Raw genomic sequence first — 21,539 nt, 5'->3', positions numbered from 1 at the left:
AATAAAATATATTTGTTTAAGAAAATTTTGGTTTCTTCCATGTGTTATTTAAAGTTTTGATGTCTTCACTATTATTCTGCAATGTAGAAAATAGTAAAAATATAGAAGACCCCTTGAGTAGTTGTGTCCAAACATTTGACTGGTACTGTATGTATTATTTTTGTTGCTCAGAATAAAATAAAACCACCAGTGGCCGTCAGTGGGGAAACCCAGACCTATTTCCTCCTCCCCAGAGACTCAAAGAACAGATATATAAACACACACTGCAAGAAAACACCATCTTCATTACAAAAAATAGTTTTTATATACTGTACGATAACAAAGCACTTTTCCAGGGCACTTTGTGATCACTGTGACACCTCCATAGAGAGTGACAATAATTGTGACATCAAGCAAATTCAATAAGCAAACATTCATAATGAACCAAATACAAATGAACATTTTACACAATGCAACCCATGAACAACCCATGTACAGTAGAGACACAACAATAACATCCATTAATGATGACTGATAGAGGCTCCACAACAACAGTGTCTGAGGGAGCTCTCTCATTGGTGGATGGCACGTGGTGGATGGCACATTTAAAAGCAAATCAAAACTCATGCTGGAACTTCTGACCACCACCTCAATTAACATTTGACCACAACATTTCAGAAAAATACTTTTAATTTGGAGTATAATTAAAAAATGACTGTCATTAGACATATTTTTAGCCGGTAGAGGCCGCATCTGGAACAAGCTGTGTATGACACCACAGTAGTAGAGGGTACTCCTCATACAACATGTATAATGGCATTTAGTCCTGAATAGAATGTGGTGAAAAATATGAAGCCATGAGCCCCAAAAAAATCTGTATTTTATTCCAGCTAACATCTTTACATAAAGTGATCGGATCATTTCTTCATAAATATGGCAATATTGGGGCAAGAAATTCCATTTGCATTTCCAATCCTTCCTTATGGCAATAATGAGTAAGGCTGACAGGCTGCAGCATGTGATACACATGAACTAAATGATCTGAGCATGTTTCAAAGATAAATTCACATTTTAATACACTGCTAAAGGATTTCTATCCAACTGAAAACACTGACATGGTTTTTCTCCTAATAGGGGCAGAATGAGGGTTGTCTAGTTGCCATAGGCTTTCCAAGTAGGTGGTGAGCAGACCAGGTGCTCTCTTTTTCACAATGTGGTTGCTCTGCTCTTTTTGACGACTCGCTATCGGATGATGCTATTTTAGGGGGACTGTCTCTCTACTGCTCTGTCTGTATCTCTCTCGCTCCTCTCTCACTGTGGCCTGGTGTGGTGTAACAGTTGGTGAGAGGTTCAGCTACATGTAGCCACCACAGCAGCCAGACTTATGCTTCTCAGACGCAATGTAGTCGTGGATTTGGAACTTGGGCTCGTTGGGCTGCTGGGCAGCTCTGTGCTTCAACTCCCTGGCAGAGAGAGCGCGAGAGAGAGAGAGGAAGGAGAGTGTGTGGAATGGAGCAGTGCAGAGCAGAGAAATTGAAAACATAAGGGAAAGAAAAGGAGAGATGAGGAACATAATTGGGCAATATGTCTTTGCCCTTTCACATACAGTGCAACTTTCATTTAGAAATAACATGAGTCGTGACTTACTTTGCTACAGCCAGGAAGGCCAGCTCTACGTTGACTCCAGTCTTGGCACTGGTCTCCATGAAAGGGACTCCATATTCCTGAGAAGCATCCAGGGCTTTTAATGGCACTACTCAAGTACACCACATCGTATGAATGGACTCACTACCAAGCACTCAGAGTGATACAGCTCTCCAACACTTCAGGGAACATCAGTTCACAAGTACAGTATATAAATCAACATTTCAAGCTTGTTTTCATTTCACAGTGCTGTGCAGTTGCTTTTGAAGAGGCTACTTAGTGTTTTGCGGTAGGAGAGTGGAGCAAACCCTTAAGTGAGCCTTGTCTCTTACCTTGGCCAGCTTCTCTCCCTCCTCACGCTTGATGACCCTCTCTCCGGCCATGTCCGTCTGTTTGGACAGAGCAGAGGAGAGTCATGGACACAACTAGTCCATTAGATCCAGAGAGGCACCACTACATCAGCCCACACAAGCCACAGCAGTTCCCAGGGCATTCTCCAGGCTGCCTCTGAGTCTCTGACCACAGGACAAACATTGCTCAGAGAGAGAAATGTGCCCTGTCCTGCTGCTCTCCCCAGCTCTGGAAATAAATTATGTCTGTGGAACGTGACAGCAATGACCCAGTGTCTCAGTTCTATTTGAAATCACCACAACACATGTATTCACGTGTCAACCGGCTTTGCTTTACCTTGGCCAGGTCGCAATTGTAAATGACAACTTGTTCTCAACTTGCCTACCGGGTCAAATAAAGGTGAAATTAAAAAATTAAAAAATGCAGCTTCAATATAAACTCTGAGGCTGAGACACTGTGTGTGTAATTAGGCTACAAAGTCAATAGCAGAGACAAATATGTTTCTGTGTGTGTTGTGTTCTTATTGTTACTTTTGGTATGACGACTTCTCTTGATACACTCTACAAAACCAAAAGGATGTATAGCTCACACCTTGTTGCCCAGCAACATGATGACCACATCCTTCTGAGCATACTCATGAATTTCAGTCAGCCAGGCCTATATGGGAGGGGGGGAGATTAAAAGGAGATTAGTCAGTATGCCAGTGCTAAAGGAGACACTCTCTACAAAAACAGAATTAATTTCTCTGCTCTGCTGCTTTGGTTACTATTCTCCATTCTGCGCTGTACTTCCCCGTATCCCCAAACCTTCAAAAACTTTTAAAAATGGCTTCTTGGAAATGTCATGAAATGTCATTGTGGAGGTCACTTCAGTAATGTAATGTGGAGGCTATATATTACTTGGCATGTAAAATGAATTCTGGATTCTTCCTCTAAAAGGGGGCTTATGAGAAGATGTAAGGAGATAAGGAAGGGGTGAAGAGTGACATGATATGTTTCTCACCCTGATGTTGTCAAAGGATGACTTGCTGGTGATGTCATAGAGCAGGAGGAGGGCTGAGGAGAGAAAGGCAGAGAGTCTCACACCGCCACGTGTTCTTAGCATTCTTCCACACACACAACCAGGAAGTGTTTCAATATAGCAGAGATTACCCTGTGCGTCTCTGTAGTAGGCGTGCGTGACACTGCGGAATCTCTCCTGTCCTGCAGTATCCCAGATCTGGGAGAAAGAGGTGAAAAATTAATTAGAACAATGTAATAAACCAAGAAAACAGGACAATATCCCAACCAGCAGCAACCAATGAGCATGCAATGGTATGCACGTCATAATGGGAAATTCGTGACATTAATTATCAATATATTTTACAGTGTAATACATTAGAAGAGTCACTTGGCTTATTTATTTTTTACCATGTAAGTTGATTGAGAACACATTCTCATTTACAGAAATGACCTGAGGAATAGTTACAGGGAAGAGGAGGGGGATGAATGAACCAATTGGAAGCTGGGGATGATTAGGTAGCCATGATGGTACGACAGCCAGATTGAGAATTTAACCAGGATAACAAGGTTAATATCCCTAATCCTACGATAAGTGGCATGTGATATTTAGTGACCAGAGTCAGGACACCTGTTCAACATCCCATCCGAAAGACGGCACCCTACACAGGGCAATGTCCCCAATCACTACCCTGGGGCAATTTGATATATCATTTTAAACCATAGGAAAGAGTGCCTCCTACTGGCCCTCCAACACCACTTCCAGCAACATCTGGTCTCCCATCCAGGTACCAACCAGGACCCAACCCTGCTTAGCTTCAGAGGCAAGCTAGGAATGGGATGCAGTGTGGTGTGCTGCTCAGACAAAACCCACCAAAGGCATTTAAATGTTTGGCACCTCTCAGCCAGAATTGTCAATAGAACAGGATATGATAACATATTTGCAATAGATACGCTGTGGTTACATAGGGACACTTGCGTGTTGACCACATACGCCACTGCCCACTGTGTAATATTATGATAGTGACTGTGGTTTAATGAATTAGACTGGTAGGGATAGGACCACAGGAAGAGTGGCATCAATGTTGGGTGTAGAGGTCCCTGCTCTCTCACCTGGAGCTTGACCTTCGCGTTGTCCACCGTCACAACTTTATTCTGAGGAGAGGAAACAGTTAACCACAGGACTGTCTATGGGGGCCTTTTTGCATAATAGAGACAGACTCAGACAAAACACATCACAGGTATTTAAATATTAAGAACCTTCAGAAAGCAAGAATATTCTAAAGAACAAACAGACCGGAAATGGCACAGCATGCTGTATAGCAGTGGCGACCCGTCATTCAGGGCAGGTGGGCCTGTGAGCCCCAACCTTTTTTCATAAAATAATATATATATATATATATATATATATATATATTAGTTTTTGGGTGGGCTTGCCTGTTTTACATGTTATTTTGGCATTAATATGTGTCACATATCAGTTTGCAAACAATGTAAAAAAATATATATAATTGAGTTAATAAAGCTGCAAATAAACAGGAAGTCGTTTCAGCCTAGCTCATTGCTTTATTTGGCTCAGTGCTTGTTTGACTACTGTTTTGTACAGCTTTCACCCAAACGGCGTTCAATGTGCCTCACCCTAATAATTTGGTCTACTTCACCTCTTAATTTCACCTACTGTTCTAACTTGGTGGTGCACATATAGCCTATAACCTGTTTTGGAGAACTGTAATCATCGAATGTTGTAAAAGTTCTCGTCGTCTGTTTATATGTCCCCTTTTTTTAATCGTACGGTTCTGTGACAACGTGCGTCTAGGTGGTAGGTGTAGGAGTCAGGCGCAGGAGAGCAGGGATGTCTGAGAAGTGTGTTTTAATAAGAAAGTCCACCAACACAGGAATGGCACAATCAAAAGATACAACGCCCTCGACAACCGAAAACCCGTACAAAGTGCACGGAGGAACAAACAAAGTTCCGACACTCATTTACTTCAGAACCCGTGAAAACAAATAACGGTAATACCTAACCGAGCACCTCACAATAAACGACTAATCCCGCACAAACTTAGGCAGGCAACAGGTTACAATTATACACAGAAATTAACGCAAATTAAACCAGGTGTGAAAAAGAACCAAAGACAAAACAAACAAAAGGAAAAAGGGATCGGTGATGACTAGTAGACCTGCGACGCCGCGACCGCCGCCCGAACAGGGAGAGGAGCTACCTTCAGTAGAAGTCGTGACAGGTTCTGATTTGTACAGGGAGTACACTGTAAGAACGGCCCATGTTCTGAATTCTGTCGCTATACATTTCAAAAGTGCTGAACAAATAGATATATTGACGACGTCCGTCGTGGCTTGCCCATTAACATCTTAGTCGGAATTACGGATTGCCTCTTATTCGCTTGTCGTCCCCTTATGCCATAGTTTATACATCTCATTTGTCAGTAGGAAACACATTTGTTTAAGCAAGTCTGCCATGTCCGCTATGTTTTTTAAAAGGCAGTAAATGAGGCTGAATGAACTGTTTCGCTGCCAGGCAAGGCTCCGCTGAAAGCCAGGTTTAGCAGTGGTAAGGTGTTAGGACAGCTTTACGTAGGACCTAACAGTTTGTGGGCACCGTTTGTCACTGTTATAGTGCAATTCATGTATTGTTTAGTATTGTGTTGTGGCTTTGATGGCATGCATCCCACTTTTTGGGGGGGGGGTGGCACCAAGATTTCCATGCTAAAATCGCCACTGCTATATAGACTCATACAGACAACATGAAAACTAAGAGGAGCTTCAGAGGCCGGCAAAGAAAGCCAATTGCTACACCCACACTACAGAGGTCCTGGAATTGGACTTAATTGCACAATAGTGAGAACGAAGACTGGCAAAATAACAACCCACTCCCCCGCTAATTTCCTGTGGCTGTCAGGGACGCCATGTGATTTCCTGTATAGGCAGGATTCTAAAATAGTCATGAGTGAAAAAAAGAATATTAGCTACAGATATGGATTAGTGAAAAACAAGATGCTTAATAAGATGCTTCCAAATGAAAAACATATCTTGTGAAAAATGCTCTTCGAGAGAGTAAAGAAAGAAAATGGAAAATTGAGAAGGAATTCGATGCCCAAGTCATGTGAAATGATGTGTCCCTTCAAATCTAAGTCCCAAATACATACACCCACCCACCCACACACACTCACAAACAAATCCAATGGCACACATTGTAGAGGTCAACCAATAACAGCTTGTTGTAAGGTCAGTCTGCTGTGTAGGTGTCATTATTATGCAGGTAACTGAACCAGTTAACCTCAACCTGGCCTTTTAAACTTCCTGTTTGTATTTCAGCGGAAAACAGGAGGAAAGTCACTAAGTGAAAACATGACACAAGCAACAATGTTGAAATGAAGGAAGTGAACGATTCAACTGGTACATATCACTTCCTCTAAGCTAACCTCATTACTCCACTATCAGTACCCGGGTACAGTCAGCCCCTGCCTTTCCTGTGAGCACACTGTGACAGACATACACTCTCTCTGAAGTGAGTCCAATCTTCTAAAATGGCCCCTCTTAATGGGAGTCACCACCCATTGAGACTTCCACCTTGGCAGAACAGACATGGTCCAACCCCTGCATTAGTTGCCATGGGTTTCCGTTTTTCCCTCCAATTATTAACGCAGATTGGCCACACACGGCTTCGCGTTGACAAGCCCGCATGCTGAGCAACTGCTACAAGGAAGCAGGGCCAAAATAGCCCTGCCACGTTAGAGCTAGTCACAGCAGTCTTCCCATCCACACAGGGTATTGACTGGTATAGCTGGAGGCTCAGCAAGGAACATATTGACTGATCCTGTATCAGTCTCAAAATCATCTCGCCTTATAATCTTCTGTTCCATACAGATGCAATGCAAGTAGCCGTGGGTGGTCACTACACACAACTCATTGTTATAATGCACTTATTTATGAATCTCATGAATAGTTAGTTACCTGTTGCACAAGCATGAAGAAAATCATCTCCATTTGGAAAACATAAACGGTCCACACATCCCTATCCATGTTTTACTCCCATCCCAGGCAGTCCTAATGTCTACACCATCAACACTGAGTGGTAACACAGTACTCTGCCTTAATGCAACATCATTTCCTCCAAATCCACCATTTTACCAGCCATTAGATAGAGTGTTTTCTTTGGAGGGGGAGCGGGACCAAATCCACTGGTGCAAGAGTCTCTCTGTCCATAGTCTCTCTCTTTTTCCATCTCTCACTCATTTTCTCTATATTTTTCTCTCTGTCTCTCCAGCTGGTTGGTAGCTATGGAAATCTGTCCCCCACCAATCTGTCCTCCACATGAGAGCTGCTTGTTTATTTGACCCCAGCCAGGGCAGAGCATTGTTTGTGGGGGTAACGTAACGTACATTTCCTCCAGGCTGGAAATAAGCATTCTGGAGCCATATGCAGCACAGTAGCAGAAGTACTCTATGGACTTGACTGATTTGTCAAAGGGTTTGTACATTTTGAGCCATCATCACTGCATGACAACACTTTAAAGTGGTTATTGGATTTACAGACTTAACTGAAATATGGATTCTTCAACAACATTCTAGCGTTTATCTTGTAAATAGACCATTTAGAAATGAGAAAGAACAGATAAAAACAGCAGACATAATGTATACATTATGAATGTATAGACACAAAGAACCTTCCAACCCTGAGTTGACCCCACTCTGAGTCTACTGACATCTCTCTCACCCTAAAGTCTATTCCCACGGTGGCTATGAAGTTGCCTCCCAAAAAGGCCCCGTCTTTAAAGCGCACCAGCACACATGTCTTCCCCACCGCAGAGTCTCCCAGTAGCATCACCTAGAGAGGCGTCAGAGAGAGGGGTTAGGGGTCATACCTGGGCCCAACACACTGACATCAACCCTCACATGACCAGAAGAATGGTAATAACTCCAAACAAGCTTTCACTGAACAATGTTTGGTGTTAAGAGATGAATCGTAGAGTTCAACTGGTTCATATGCAAATGACTTTCTGAAAGTCATCTGTTGATTATTTCATGATGCTGTGCATCCATGAGAAGTGAAAATTATAAAACTAGAATTTCACGACATCATGATGACTAGTGTTGTTAAGTGTCAAAGCACTGACTCATGATCCTATTGCAAAATGTTCTTGTTGTTTTCGCATCATCTGAACTTCCTGGTTATTTATTGGGCACCTGATTTAGTTTGGATATTTTATCCATCCGTCGATTTCATCTTTATAAAGGTTGTAGACTAAATTGTGGTTGATGTGTGGGTCTTACCCTTATTAATTTGATAATTCATATTTCAACATGAGTAATGTTCTGCAGTAAAACAGCTGAGTGGATATGTATGAGAGATCATATTTGCACAAACCATCATGGGACTGATGTGAAACTACTTGACTATGTGAATGACCTGTTGTACTTCTGGTCTAGTCCATTAACCAACTCCTGATTCTGATCAATCCCCAAACGCTCATGATTAGATGTAACAATATGCACCTTTCCTGGAATTACATTTTAAATACAGTAACATGGACTTTTCCCCTTAAATTTGTAGAGAAATGTACTATTACGTGGTATGCAATTAACCTGTATTACCAAGTGCTACATTCTTCCTGGAGCCAATATTTAGATATCACTAAGAATGGGAGGACTGAATACTGTGATTCATATAAAATAAACCTGTGTCACATTGGATACATTATCCAGTGGTGTAAAGTACTACTCAAGTAGTTTTTGGGGGCATCTGTACTTTACTATTTATATTTTTGCCCATTTTTACTTCACTACATTCCTAAAGATAATGTACTTTCTACTTCATACATTTTCCGACACCCAAAAGTACTTGTTACATTTTGACAAGTAAAATGGTCAAATTCACACACTTATCAAGAGAACATCCCTGGTCATCCCTACTGCCTCTGATCTGTAGGACTCACTAAACACAAACACTTTGTTTGTAAATTATGTCTGAGTGTTGGTTTGCCCCTGGCTATCCGTCAATAAAAAATAACATTTAATTGTGTCCTCTGGTTTATACTTTTGATACTTAAGAATCAAAAGTAAATGGAATTGCTCAAATGTACTTAAGTATATTTAAAAACAAATACTTTTAGACTTTTACTTAAGAAGTATTTTACTGGGTGACTTTCCCTTCAACTTGAGTCATTTTCTATTAAGGTATCTTTACTTTTACTCAAGTATGACTGTTGAGTACTTTTTCCACCACTGACATTATCCATAAGGGAGGGGTGAAATTGGTGTGCACTGGTGTGTGTGGTAAGGCACATAATTGATAGTGGTGTGGTAATTAAGAGTAATGTAAACAGAATAGGAGCTTGCCACAATGATAACAGCTGTTCTTATTCCATAGTGGTATATTGTGCTGCATTAAGGGGAAACTTCACAAAAGCAAGGGCCATCCTGTTAGCACCTTTTTTTCTATCTAGAACCTAAAAGGGTTCTTTGGCTGTCCCGATTGGAGAACCCTATGATGAACCCATGTTGGTTCCAGGTAAAACCCTTTTGGTTCCAAGTAGACCCGTTTTGGGTTCCATATAAACTCAGCAAAAAAAGAAATGTCCCTTCTCAGGACCCTGTCTTTCAAAAACAATTAGTAAAAATCCAAATAACTTCACAGATCTTCATTGTAAAGGGTTTAAACACTGTTTCCCATGCTTGTTCAATGAACCATAAACAATTAATGAACATGCACCTGTGGAACGGTCGTTAAGACACTAACAGCTTACAGACGGCGAGCAATTAAGGTCACAGTTATGAAAACGTAGGACACTAAAGAGGCCTACCCACTGACTCTGAAAAACACCAAAAGAAAGATGCTCAGGGTCCCTGCTCATCTGGGTGAACGTGCCTTAGGCATGCTACAAGGAGGCATGAGGACTGCAGATGAGGCCAGGGCAATAAATTGCAATGTCCGTACTGTGAGACGCCTAAGACAGCACTACAGGGAGACAGGTTGGACAGCTGATTGTCCTCGCAGTGGCAGACCACATGTAACAACACCTGCACAGGATCGGTACATCCGAACATCACACCTGCTGGACAAGTACAGGATGGCAACAACAACTGCCCGAGTTACACCAGGAACGCACAATCCCTCCATCAGTGCACAAACTGTCCGCAATAGGCTTAGAGAGGCTGGACTGAGGGCTTGTAGGCCTGTTGTAAGGCAGGTCCTCACCAGACATCACTGGCAACAACGTCTCCTATGGGCACAAACCCACCATCGCTGGACCAGACAGGACTGGCAAAAAATGCTCTTCACTGACGAGTTGCGGTTTGTCTCACCAGGGGTGAGGGTCGGATTCACGTTTAACATCGAAGGAATGAGCGTTACACCGAGACCTGTACTCTGGAGCGGGATCGATTTGGAGGTGGAGGGTCCATCATGGTCTGGGGCGGTGTGTCACAGCATCTTCAGACTGAGCTTGTTTTCATTGCAGGCAATCTCAACGCTGTGCTTTACAGGGAAGACATCCTCCTCCCTCATGTGGTACTCTTCCTGCAGGCTCATCCTGAAATGACCCTCCACCATGACAATGCCACCAGCCATACTGCTTGTTCTGTGCGTGATTTCCTGCAAGACAGGAATGTCAGTGTTCTGCCATGGCCAGCGAAGAGCCCGGATCCCAATCCCATTGAGCACATCTGGAACCTGTTGGATCGGAGGGTGAGGGCTAGGGCAATTCCCCCCAGAAATGTCCGGAACTTCCAGGTGCTTTGGTGGAAGAGTGGGGTAACATCTCACAGTAACAACTGGCAAATCTGGCTCTGTCCATTAGGAGGACATGCACTGCAGTACTTAATGCAGCTGGTGGCCACATCAGATACTGACTGTTACTTTTGACCCCCACTTTGTTCAGGGACACAATTTAATTTATGTTAGTCACAGGTCTGTGTAATTTGTTCAGTTTATGTCTCAGTTGTTGAATCTTATGTTAATACAAATATTTACACATGTTAAGTTTGCTGAAAATAAATGCAGTTGACAGTGAGAGGACGTTTATTTTTTTGCTGAGTTTAGAACCTTTTCCACAGAGGGTTCTACCTGGAACCCCTTTGCAACCCTTTTTTATAAGAGTGTACTGGTGTGCAGAGTAGGCAGGCTACTGCATTTTAATAGATTTTCCTTCATTTGTTTGAGATGGACACCTGTACCACCAGTGAAGCTTCTCAATTAGGCTAGTCAATATTAATACCAGCAGGCAGCGCCATAACATGATCATAAGCATAATACTGTTATAAGCACATAAACATAGCATAATAATATACATCCCAATAATAAGAATAGCCTAATACAGACCTTGAAAGCAATATCAAAATACTCGCAAACCGAGGCGCATCTCTCCAACACATATTTTGATGTTCCGTTTTTAGTCTCTTTATCCTTCAACGATGCCTTCTTTGTGGACATCGCAATGACTATCACCACAGTATCACCGAGATCTGTCAGCGCGCCGCGCGATGTTCCTCCCGAGATGCCAGTGACTCAAAACCAGTTAACACGAGCAATGAGTCCATCGGCAGACACTTAGCGTTGTCCAAAACCACCCAGCGCTTTCTAAGAACAATTTCTTGACGCTGAATCAACTAATGCCAATCATAGAGTCGTGGTTAAAACTTAAAGGGGGATTCTCTTGAGAACGTGGCTACATTCGCGAAGAAAAAATGATCAATATGCGGAAACATTTCTCAGTTATGCAGAACGTTAGAACCGATTTGCATCATTCTTTACGCGTTGGCAGATGAAACGACGTTGCTATTGTCATTTGTCCAATGAAGATAATGCTATTTAAGGCCTATGAAATGAGGCAGTGTTTTGTCATTTTCATAAATGAAAACAACTAGGTCTTCAACCGAGCCACGGACGCAACAGGCAGTGATGGCACGAGTTATTTAGTCACAGGTGGTACTGAACTCGTTGATCATGAAAGAGGAGGAGTTCAGCGAACGAAATCAAATAAAATAAAAACCATTTAAACGGCTGTCAACGTGTTGCCAATGAAAAATACACTTTTCAGTTTCAATCCTAAATTAATGCTATTCCAGTGATTTCAGAATTCCCTACACATTCCTACAATTTAATCTACAACATGCCAGCTCGGTGGTCTTTCCTCACCAATGTCTAATGTTCATAGGATGTATGTAGCCTTGAGGAAATACACTATAAACAGACAGTGTTCAAATGAGAATCTCATTTTCTTTCACTTAATTGACATGACATAATGTCAAAAATGTTCTCCTAATTGCCAAGCCATGTATGATCATGTGGATGGATACCAGCTAAATCTTTGACTAAGAGTTTGTCACCCCCCAGTGTTCAAAAGAGAGAGACGATAAAAAGAGATGTCTGTGGGTGTATCTCTCTCGAGCTCCATCACTTCACATTACAGGCAGTTGTGGGCTCAGACAGACAGACAGACAAACAAGCAGACAGAAAGACTGGAGAACCTTGGTTAATGTTCTATCCACCTATTGCAACAAAGGTTTCTGTAAGTGCAACCAAACCTTTTTATACCCACTGCATTTTCGTCACAACCTCTTACTGTATGACAAAGCATTTTTCGTGTCTCCAAGGTAAGCAGCTTTGTGTGTCCGTTTTCTGCATTGCTTTTGTGTGGCTTATATGTCTTCAGACAAACAAAGCCTTCGTCATCACTGTCTGTCACATCACAAAACAGTCAGGTCTATTTCTGAAAATAGCATCAACCTGAGCTTTATATCTTTTACAGTCCCTTTCTTTCTTTCTTTCTTTCTTTCTTTCTTTCTTTCTTTCTTTCTTTCTTTCTTTCTTTCTTTCTTTCTTTCTTTCTTTCTTTCTTTCTTTCTCTTTGTGAATGGAAGCCCACCATAAATCACCACAGTGATAATGTAGACTGTATATGCAGACAATCAATCACTCCAGTTCACATTCACAACAGTGAGTGATACATCTGTGAAACACAGCTATCCATCAGGGAACAGACCAACTGGTGCAACATTAACTGTAATCATACACCCGCTTTCTAGCAACACCCAACTGTGTGCTAAAGATCATTATGATTGCAGAAAGAGGAAGATGATTGGCACCTCAGACAACAGCATTTAGGGACCCTGGAAGGGAAGACACTTGTTGTCCCATCAATCCCAGTAACAAATTGATCTGGTCCCTTCATGGTCACTTGTCCCCTATGGCTTATGGCAGACAATAACGCAGAGACTCACCGTGAAGCCGATGCCCACAGTGGCAGAGAAGGAGCCGGGTATGAACTTGCCTTGGTCATACTGGACCAGCAGAGAGGTCTTCCCCACGCCGCTGTCTCCCACCATGATGGTCTGTGGATAGCAGGAAGAACAGAGAGCAGGTTAGCCACATCACAGCACTACACAGCACAGCACTACACAGCCTTACACACCACAGCACTACACAGCACAACACAGCACAGCACAGCACAGCACTACACAGCACAGCACAGCACAGCACAGCACTACACAGCACAGCACATCACTACACAGCACAACACAGCACTACACAGCACAGCACAGCACTACACAGCACAGCACAGCACTACACAGCACAGCACTACACAGCACAGCACAGCACAGCACTACACAGCACAGCACTACACAGCACAGCACAGCACTACACAGCACAACACAGCACAGCACATCACAGCACAACACAGCACTACACAGCACAACACAGCACATCACAGCACTACACAGCACAGCACAGCACTACACAGCACAACACAGCACTACACAGCACAGCACAGCACAGCACTACACAGCACAGCACAGCACTACACAGCACAGCACTACACAGCACACACAGCACAGCACACACAGCACAGCACTACACAGCACAGCACAGCACTACACACCACAGCACTACACAGCACAGCACAGCACTACACAGAACAGCACAGCACTACACAGAACAGCAGAGTGCACTCATAAAAAAAGGGTTCTTCGGCTGCCCCCATAGCATAACCCTTTTTGGTTCCAGGGAGAACCCTTTTTGGTTCCACGAAGAACCATTTTAGGTTCCATGTAGAACCCTCCATGGAAAGGGTCCTACATGGACCCCAAAAGGGTTCTACCTGGAACCAAAAAGGGTTCTTCAAATGGTTCTCCTATGGGGACAGCCGAAAAACAATTTGACTTTATAGATAGCACCTTTTTTTCTAAGAGTGTACAGTACAGAACAGCACAGCACACTGCTCATCTATAGGCCTGTACCATGAGTGGGTGTAGCGTACCCTACTATATATGTGTGCATCTGTTGCTTACAGTGCGGAACATGTTCTTGCCTGATGCCATATAATATGTGTAATATAATGTGATGCATGAAGGTCAGTTGGGTATATACCCGGTGGGAGGAGGGAAATGGCAGTGGATGAGTCTGGATGTACCATGGATATAAGGCAGCTGCAGCCTGAGCATCATGTCAGCCATGGCTACTTGGATTCAAGACGATGCTCTCTGTGCCCCAAAGGAAGCATTAAGAGATCTCTCCTTGCACACTCAACTGTAAAACCTCTTGCACAATGACACACAGCACAGACAAACACAAATCAGCAGGCTACACAAACACACACACGCACACACACACGCACACACACACATGCACACAGTGGTGTAGTGGAGAGTATACGCAGGTATACGGTGTATACCACTTATTTTTCAGTGGGCCTTGTGTACACTCCCTTCTTAATCCCCATGATGCATATCAAAGTAGTGTAGTGGAGGTATATGCTGTATCAATAAATCAGTCTGATGGAACAGATCAGAATGTTTCGCTTAAAATGTTGATAAACTATTATTTCTTCACATTTTAGCCGCAGCAATGTGCACACGGCGGTAGGCCTATATTTAGAAAGAGGGGAGATCTAAAGATGTAACAACTATCATGGGTTGCTAATATGACTAGGATAATACCCTTGGCTGCTAGACAATGAAAGAAAGCTTAAAGAAAACCAATAGAACAGGAGTACGCATAAGAGGACGTCTTTAGAAAAGAATTACCTCCAGGTTTCTATGGTGGGATTTTGGCTATATAGGCTACTTTGAAGCCAGGTAAGACATGCCTCATAATATAAAGTGATATCAGAATGATATCATGATTATTTGCATCAATTATTGCCATTTGTTTTGCAATCTCCATATTGTGCTATATGTGCTACAGAAACACAACTAACCAAACAGCAGTGCTAGGTGCCTGCACACTTGAATTAAAGGTTATCTACACAAACAAATCTAATGTCTTACTCGGTTGACATCCTCATTTATCTTTCAATAGTAGGCCTACTATTAGCCTACTTGCACAGTACAGATTGGGTACCTGACTGTGAAAGACCAATATGGGATTGATCATTTTATGTCAGTCAGAGTGTATGTCACTGTTTCTCATATAATTTTTCACACAGGGTGCCTTTCCTTCGCCGGCCAGGCCGTTTGGGAAATGTTTGGCAAAATTAGAGTATACCCACTTCTCCAGGCACCTCTGCACACACACACACAGAGACAGAGACAGAGACAGAGACAGAGAGAAGCCAAATTGGATTTATACCAAAACATTGCACAACTGATCATATTTACACCCTGATAGATCAACATGTCCACCAAAATAATACCAAAATATACGCTTGCTTTATCGACTTCCAAAAAGCATTTGATTCTATTTGGCATACAGTTCTTCAAAGTTATTGAATGTGGTGTAGGGGGTAAAACGTATGACATAATTAAATCAATGTATACTGGCAATACGTGCAGCATTAAAATTGGCGAGAAAAGAACATAATTCTTGAACCAGGGGCGGGGCCTTCGCCAGGGTTACAATCTGAGCCCTGCACTCTTCAATATTTACATCAACGAATTGGTTACTATTCTAGAAAAATCCTCAGCCCCTTGTGTTAGTCTCCACAATTCAGAAGTTAAATGCCTACTCTTCGCAGATGACCTATGCCTGCTGTCCCCCAGAGCACATGGCCTACAGCAGCGCCTGGACCTGCTAGAGCAGTACTGCCAGACCTGGGCCCTGGCAGTAAACCCCAAAAAGACTAAAATAATGATTTTCCAGAGAAGATCGAGATCTCAGGGAAATAAAACCAAAGTTCTCAATTGGTACAAAATATATAGAGTACTGCACACACTACAATTACTTAGGTTTAAAAACAAGCTCAACTGGACACCTTAATGAGGCCGTGAATGAACTGAGAGAGAAAGCACCTATTAAAATTTGGCTAAAACTAATTGAATATGTCATTGAACCAATTGCACTTTATGGCAGCGAGGTGTGGGGTCCACTTGCAAAACAAGATTTCATCAAATGGGACAAACACCCAATTGAAACCCTGCATGCAGAGTTCTGTAAGATTATCCTACATGTCCAGAGGAAAGCTACCAACAATGCATGCAGGGCAGAATTAGGCCAATATTCACTAATAATAAAAACTCAAAAAAGAGCAATTAAGTTTTGGAAACGTCTCAAATACAGTGACCCCCTCTCATATCATTACCAAGCCCTGCAATGCCAAGAGCTGAGCAAAGAAAAGAGTCCCCTCATCCAGCTGGTCCTGGGGCTGAGTTCACAAACCTGTTCTACTAACACACTGAAGTCTCAGGACCAGAACATCCAATCAATCAGAATAAAACAAATTACAACACAGTCAAAACAAAACTATATTGCTTATTGGGAAACACAAGCACAAACACAAAGCAAAATGCAGGTGCTATCTGGCCCTAAATCGACAGTACACTGTGGCTAAATATTTGACCATGGTTACTGATCAAAACCTTAGAAAAACCTTGACAAAGTACAGGCTCAGTGAGCACAGCCTTGCCATTGAGAACAGTAGACACAAGAAAACCTGTCTCCCTGTAGAGGAAAGGCTGTGCAACCACTGAACAACAGCAGAACCTGAGACGGAGCTGCATTTCCTGACAAAATGTCAAAAATATAAAACAATTAGAGTGCCATTTCCCCAAATTTGAAACCCTTATTCAAGGTTTCAAAGACCTCTCTCATGAGAGTAGGCTACCCGTCCTGTTGGGGGAGGACGCAGAGAGCTGTGGGTTGGCAACGCACTACATTGCTGCTTGCCATGAGTTGAGGGACAGTGTCTGACAGACCAATCAACCTGCACATGTACTCTACTGTATGCCTACTGTTATTGTTGAATGTATAGTTATTTTGAGACTTGGTTATTGTTGTAACTGTTGTACCGTTGACAATTTTGATTCTCAAAAAAAGAGAGAGAGAGAGAGAGAGAGAGAGAGAGAGAGAGAGAGAGAACACTTAGTCAAGGGTCCTCTTATACAATAGGAATGATTTCCTATTGCTGTGGGTCATGCATCATCCCAACGGGGATCTGCTGTTGATTTGAGAGGGGAGCGTTGCACGTGGGCATCAATAAGACCCTGTTGCCATGGTTATCAGGTTGGTGGCTGGCGTTGTGTGGCTAGCCTGGGGCTCCGTGGCAGCAGTCAGCAGACGCTCTTCGCCTCTTTTGTTGACATTTATCACCTCCCAGCAGGCGGCTCTACTGCCTCTTATCTGCTGGCTCATAGAGCCTCACAGCCCACTCAGCTCCCCAACACTCTAATCACTCACATCCCTTTCTCAACTTTCTCATTTTTTAGGCCTCAGAAAGAAAATGTTCATTACTTCATTACTGTCTCACCAGATATGGTAGATTTAGCTAAAATAGATTATTTCTAGTCTTCACCCAGATGAACTCTTTCTCTTCCTACAGAATACAAAGTGGAGAGTGTCTGGGGACTGGACTAGATATAAGTGCTGACATTAGTGTTGACCTTTTCAAATCTGGGATTGAAAATCTCAGATCAATTTAAAATCTCAAATCAACCAATAGACACTGACCTTTTGAAGCGACTTTAACATTCACTTATAGAAAGCTTTGGAATACATAACGTGCCATAACATTTCTTTGTATTTGCCTTTTTTATTTATATTTTATTAAGGTTCATTGTGGGGGTGGATGCTTAGGACAGGATAGCATTCGTGAATACATGGTCACAACCCCAACAACAGTCTGACGCAGACTTGCAGCTTCGTCTGATGACGCATGGAGCAGAAACACACACAGTGGGTGTACCCTGTGTGAAGGCCTGAGCAACCAGAAGCCACTGTCAACCAACTACATTACTATTTCTTGTCATCCTCATCCAACTTTAATGTCTGTATGTGGGGGGGGGGCAACAGGGGGTTGGGAGAGTTTGGGGAAAATGGAGAGGAAGTGGGGGTGTAGCCTACCACAGGGGGCAGGGGAGAGATGATTTTACCATAGCAACACACAAGCTCTCGTAGTAAGAGAGTACCAACTCCCCCCTGAGTTGTTTTAGTTAATCAGGCATGACCCCCTAACCCGGGTACCTGTCCGTGTACTCCGTTTCTTTCAACAACCAATGAGCAACTCAGCCGTAATTCCAGCTGCATATTGAACCTTGAGATTGCTGACAGGCCAATCTCTGTGGCAAAACTTTATTTATTATTTAACCTTTATTTAACTGACAGGAGTGGCAAGGAGTGGAATGATATCTAAACAGACTGGTACCCAGACTAATAACCCCCACAGATGCCTCACAATTAACTAAGTCAAAATCAACCTATAAGGCTATGTGATTCTGTCAACCTAGAGGAAACACCCATCTCCCTGCACATCTCTCTTTCTAATATAGCAAAAGCTTGTTGTTTTCCTTCAGTTAATGAGAATCTACCTCTGGGGATGTCCTCATACCCCCACTGAGCCATTAAGCTGCATTGTTTGTGAAAGTAACACAGAGGGTAAATGGAAACATTCAACATAAGCTCTATCTGTTCCTACACTGGAATATTCTCAGTCAGTTGGCGTTAGGGCTGGATTTATCAAGCTGCTTTGGGGAATGGAGTTGTTATAGAATGATCAAATTATTAGCATAACACTCAATGCCTATGGATAAATAATATATACTTTCTATGAATTTAAATACTTGCCCTAAAAATTTGGAATTTGGTCTCCAACTGTAAAGGAATAACATGCCCCAAGTCTCATCTTTCTTTCATGACATTTCCGCCCATCTACTTCCTCCACACACCCACATATTTCCCGAGGTAAAAAAAAGTCATTAAAAATGCAAATGTCTCTAGAATAACTTAACGTTGGCATCAGTGCTAATGTCCTAAAAAGCAGCCTTGGTCTTTAACAGGAAGATGTTCTATCAAGGCTATGAGATTACACATAGGAAGGAACAGAGAACGTACAGGAAGCATACATATCAGGGTTGGGGTCAATTTCATTTTAATTCCAGTCAATTCAGAAAGTAAACCAAATTCCAATTCTAATACCACATTTTTCTCATTGAAGAGAATTGGAATGTGTATTTATGTGTACTTCCTGAATTGACTGGAATGTAAATGGGATTGACCCAAACCCTGATACATATCCCTTCAATTTCCAAGTGTCCTCACATGAAGTACAAATAAAAATGCAGTCAATAATGACAAAGTATACATCCTATGAGTAGCCACTTGCTGATGTATGCGTGTTGCTGTGGCTCACAAAAACAAAAAGGGGAGCAGTTCAACCATACATTCAACTATAGAAAGTGATAGTCAGGTTACATTTTCATGATGTAACCCGGAGGACAATGTTCTATCTTTTTTTGTCCCATTGGACAAAAAAAAGCTGGCTGTCCAGGGCCCCTGAAACCTGACAGGTGCTGATTCAGGTGAGAGAGATGAATGAAGTCATGGAAGCTGGCAAAGGGAATGGGTTCTCCACAAGCAGTCAACCTACACTGAGATGTCCCTGCAATGCGCAACCATTCTAAATTGCTTACCTACATAGTCCAACTTTGATATTATTACCTCTACATTACACATACAACTGAAATATACACTCAAGTAGAATGCTGACGCTTGTAGGACCTCCCATGTCACATAATGAAGGAATTGTTCACGCAGACGGAAAAGTTTACTTTTATACTATTACAGACACACTTAAATATTAAAATATATATTTATAAAAGAGTACAATTTAAAAGGTAGATTCTGTATATAGAGATAGGCTACCCCAGTAGAATTGGCCAATTTAGCACATCTTATGTGAGCTCAGCCGCTTTGGTGATTTTAAATTAGCCTAAGTTAAGTGAAGTTATGAAACAATAGCCTAATCACCTTGTGCATTAGGTCCTCGTTATAGGGGAAAGTGATCTCGAGGGGAGTCAGGCAGTCCTCTGTATCCGTGTCCACCGCAGATGACCCATAGGCACTGTCCGAGTGAAGCCCCTCGCCCTGGTCAACACATTCCATTTCAGGGGTATTCTCCATAATGATATACATCTTTTTTTGTTCCTATAGAATCCTTTTGTCAAGGCACGAGTTGAGAAGCTTTATTTTTTTAATAAGCAGAGCTTTAAGACACGTCGCCGCTATAACTTAATCTCCCTTCCCCGCTCTCTCTCGTTTGCTGTCTCTCTTCTCTACACTCACCGCCCCCTCCTTGTCTAAATCCCTTGCACTTGCAGGTTTGATACTGATGCTCCTGGCAAGAACTATAGCCACCTAGGGGGATCATTTCCGCAGAGTCGAATAAAAATTTAAAGCAAAGCGCTCCTACTGGAAGTGGACACAGAGGTGTACTATAGTATTTATGAAACCATGTCAACCGTGTGCGTTGAAGTGGAGGACGTGCATCGTGTTCAGCACCATGGTGAGCGCCTTTCTTCAAACGCAAATCATCACGTGTCTTCTCTTTGGGATTACTGCGAATTAGCTTTACACACTGCTCAAAAAAATAAAGGGAACACTTAAACAACACAATGTAACTCCAAGTCAATCACACTTCTGTGAAATCAAACTGTCCATTTAGGAAGCAACACTGATTGACAATAAATTTCCCATGATACTGTGCAAATGGAATAGACAACAGGTGGAAATTATAGGCAATTAGCAAGACACCCCCAATAAAAGAGTGGTTCTGCAGGTGGTGACCACAGACCACCTCTTAGTTCCTATACTTCCTGGCTGATGTTTTGGTCACTTTTGAATGCTGGCGGTGCTTTCACTCTAGTGGTAGCATGAGACGGAGTCTACAACCCACACAAGTGTCTCAGGTAGTGCAGCTCATCCAGGATGGCACATCAATGCGAGCTGTGGCAAGAAGGTTTGCTGTGTCTGTCAGCGTAGTGTCCAGAGCATGGAGGCGCTACCAGGAGACAGGCCAGTACATCAGGAGAAGTGGAGGAGGCTGTAGGAGGGCAACAACCCAGCAGCAGGACCGCTACCTCCGCCTTTGTGCAAGGAGGAGCAGGAGGAGCACTGCCAGAGCTCTGAAAAATGACCTCCAGCAGGCCACAAATGTGCATGTGTCTGCTCAAACGGTCAGAAACAGACTCCATGAGGGTGGTATGAGGGCCCGACATCCACAGGTGGGGGTTGTGCTTACAGCCCAACACCGTGCAGGACGTTTGGCATTTGCCAGAGAACACCAAGATTGGCAAATTCGCCACTGGCGCCCTGTGCTCTTCACAGATGAAAGCAGGTTCACAC

At 42.8% G+C, this 21,539-nt stretch overlaps 1 protein-coding gene across 4 annotated transcripts; it reads right to left on the bottom strand.

Moving 5' to 3' along the window:
* Nucleotides 1-281: 281 nt before the first annotated feature.
* Nucleotides 282-20,333, bottom strand: LOC135554363 (ras-related protein Rab-37-like). Of its 4 annotated transcripts, none has more exons than XM_064986633.1 (9): nucleotides 20,166-20,333; nucleotides 13,211-13,321; nucleotides 4,086-4,127; nucleotides 3,126-3,192; nucleotides 2,977-3,029; nucleotides 2,566-2,631; nucleotides 1,956-2,012; nucleotides 1,627-1,703; nucleotides 282-1,442 (listed from the first exon to the last, which is right to left on the bottom strand). In XM_064986633.1, the coding sequence occupies exons 1-9, from the start codon at nucleotides 20,328-20,330 to the stop codon at nucleotides 1,334-1,336; spliced, it is 747 nt and encodes a 248-aa protein (XP_064842705.1). In that variant the 5' UTR covers nucleotides 20,331-20,333; the 3' UTR covers nucleotides 282-1,333. The 4 variants fall into 4 exon arrangements, with proteins under 4 accessions (XP_064842705.1, XP_064842702.1, XP_064842703.1 ...); XM_064986630.1 differs by lacking the exons at nucleotides 13,211-13,321; nucleotides 20,166-20,333 and adding exons at nucleotides 7,707-7,817; nucleotides 11,310-11,918; XM_064986631.1 differs by lacking the exons at nucleotides 4,086-4,127; nucleotides 13,211-13,321; nucleotides 20,166-20,333 and adding exons at nucleotides 7,707-7,817; nucleotides 11,310-11,919.
* Nucleotides 20,334-21,539: the final 1,206 nt, after the last annotated feature.

This window comes from Oncorhynchus masou, chromosome 14 (genome assembly GCF_036934945.1).
Source record: "Oncorhynchus masou masou isolate Uvic2021 chromosome 14, UVic_Omas_1.1, whole genome shotgun sequence".
Classification (NCBI taxonomy): domain Eukaryota; kingdom Metazoa; phylum Chordata; class Actinopteri; order Salmoniformes; family Salmonidae; genus Oncorhynchus; species Oncorhynchus masou.
This window is presented reverse-complemented; position numbering and strand designations above follow the sequence as displayed.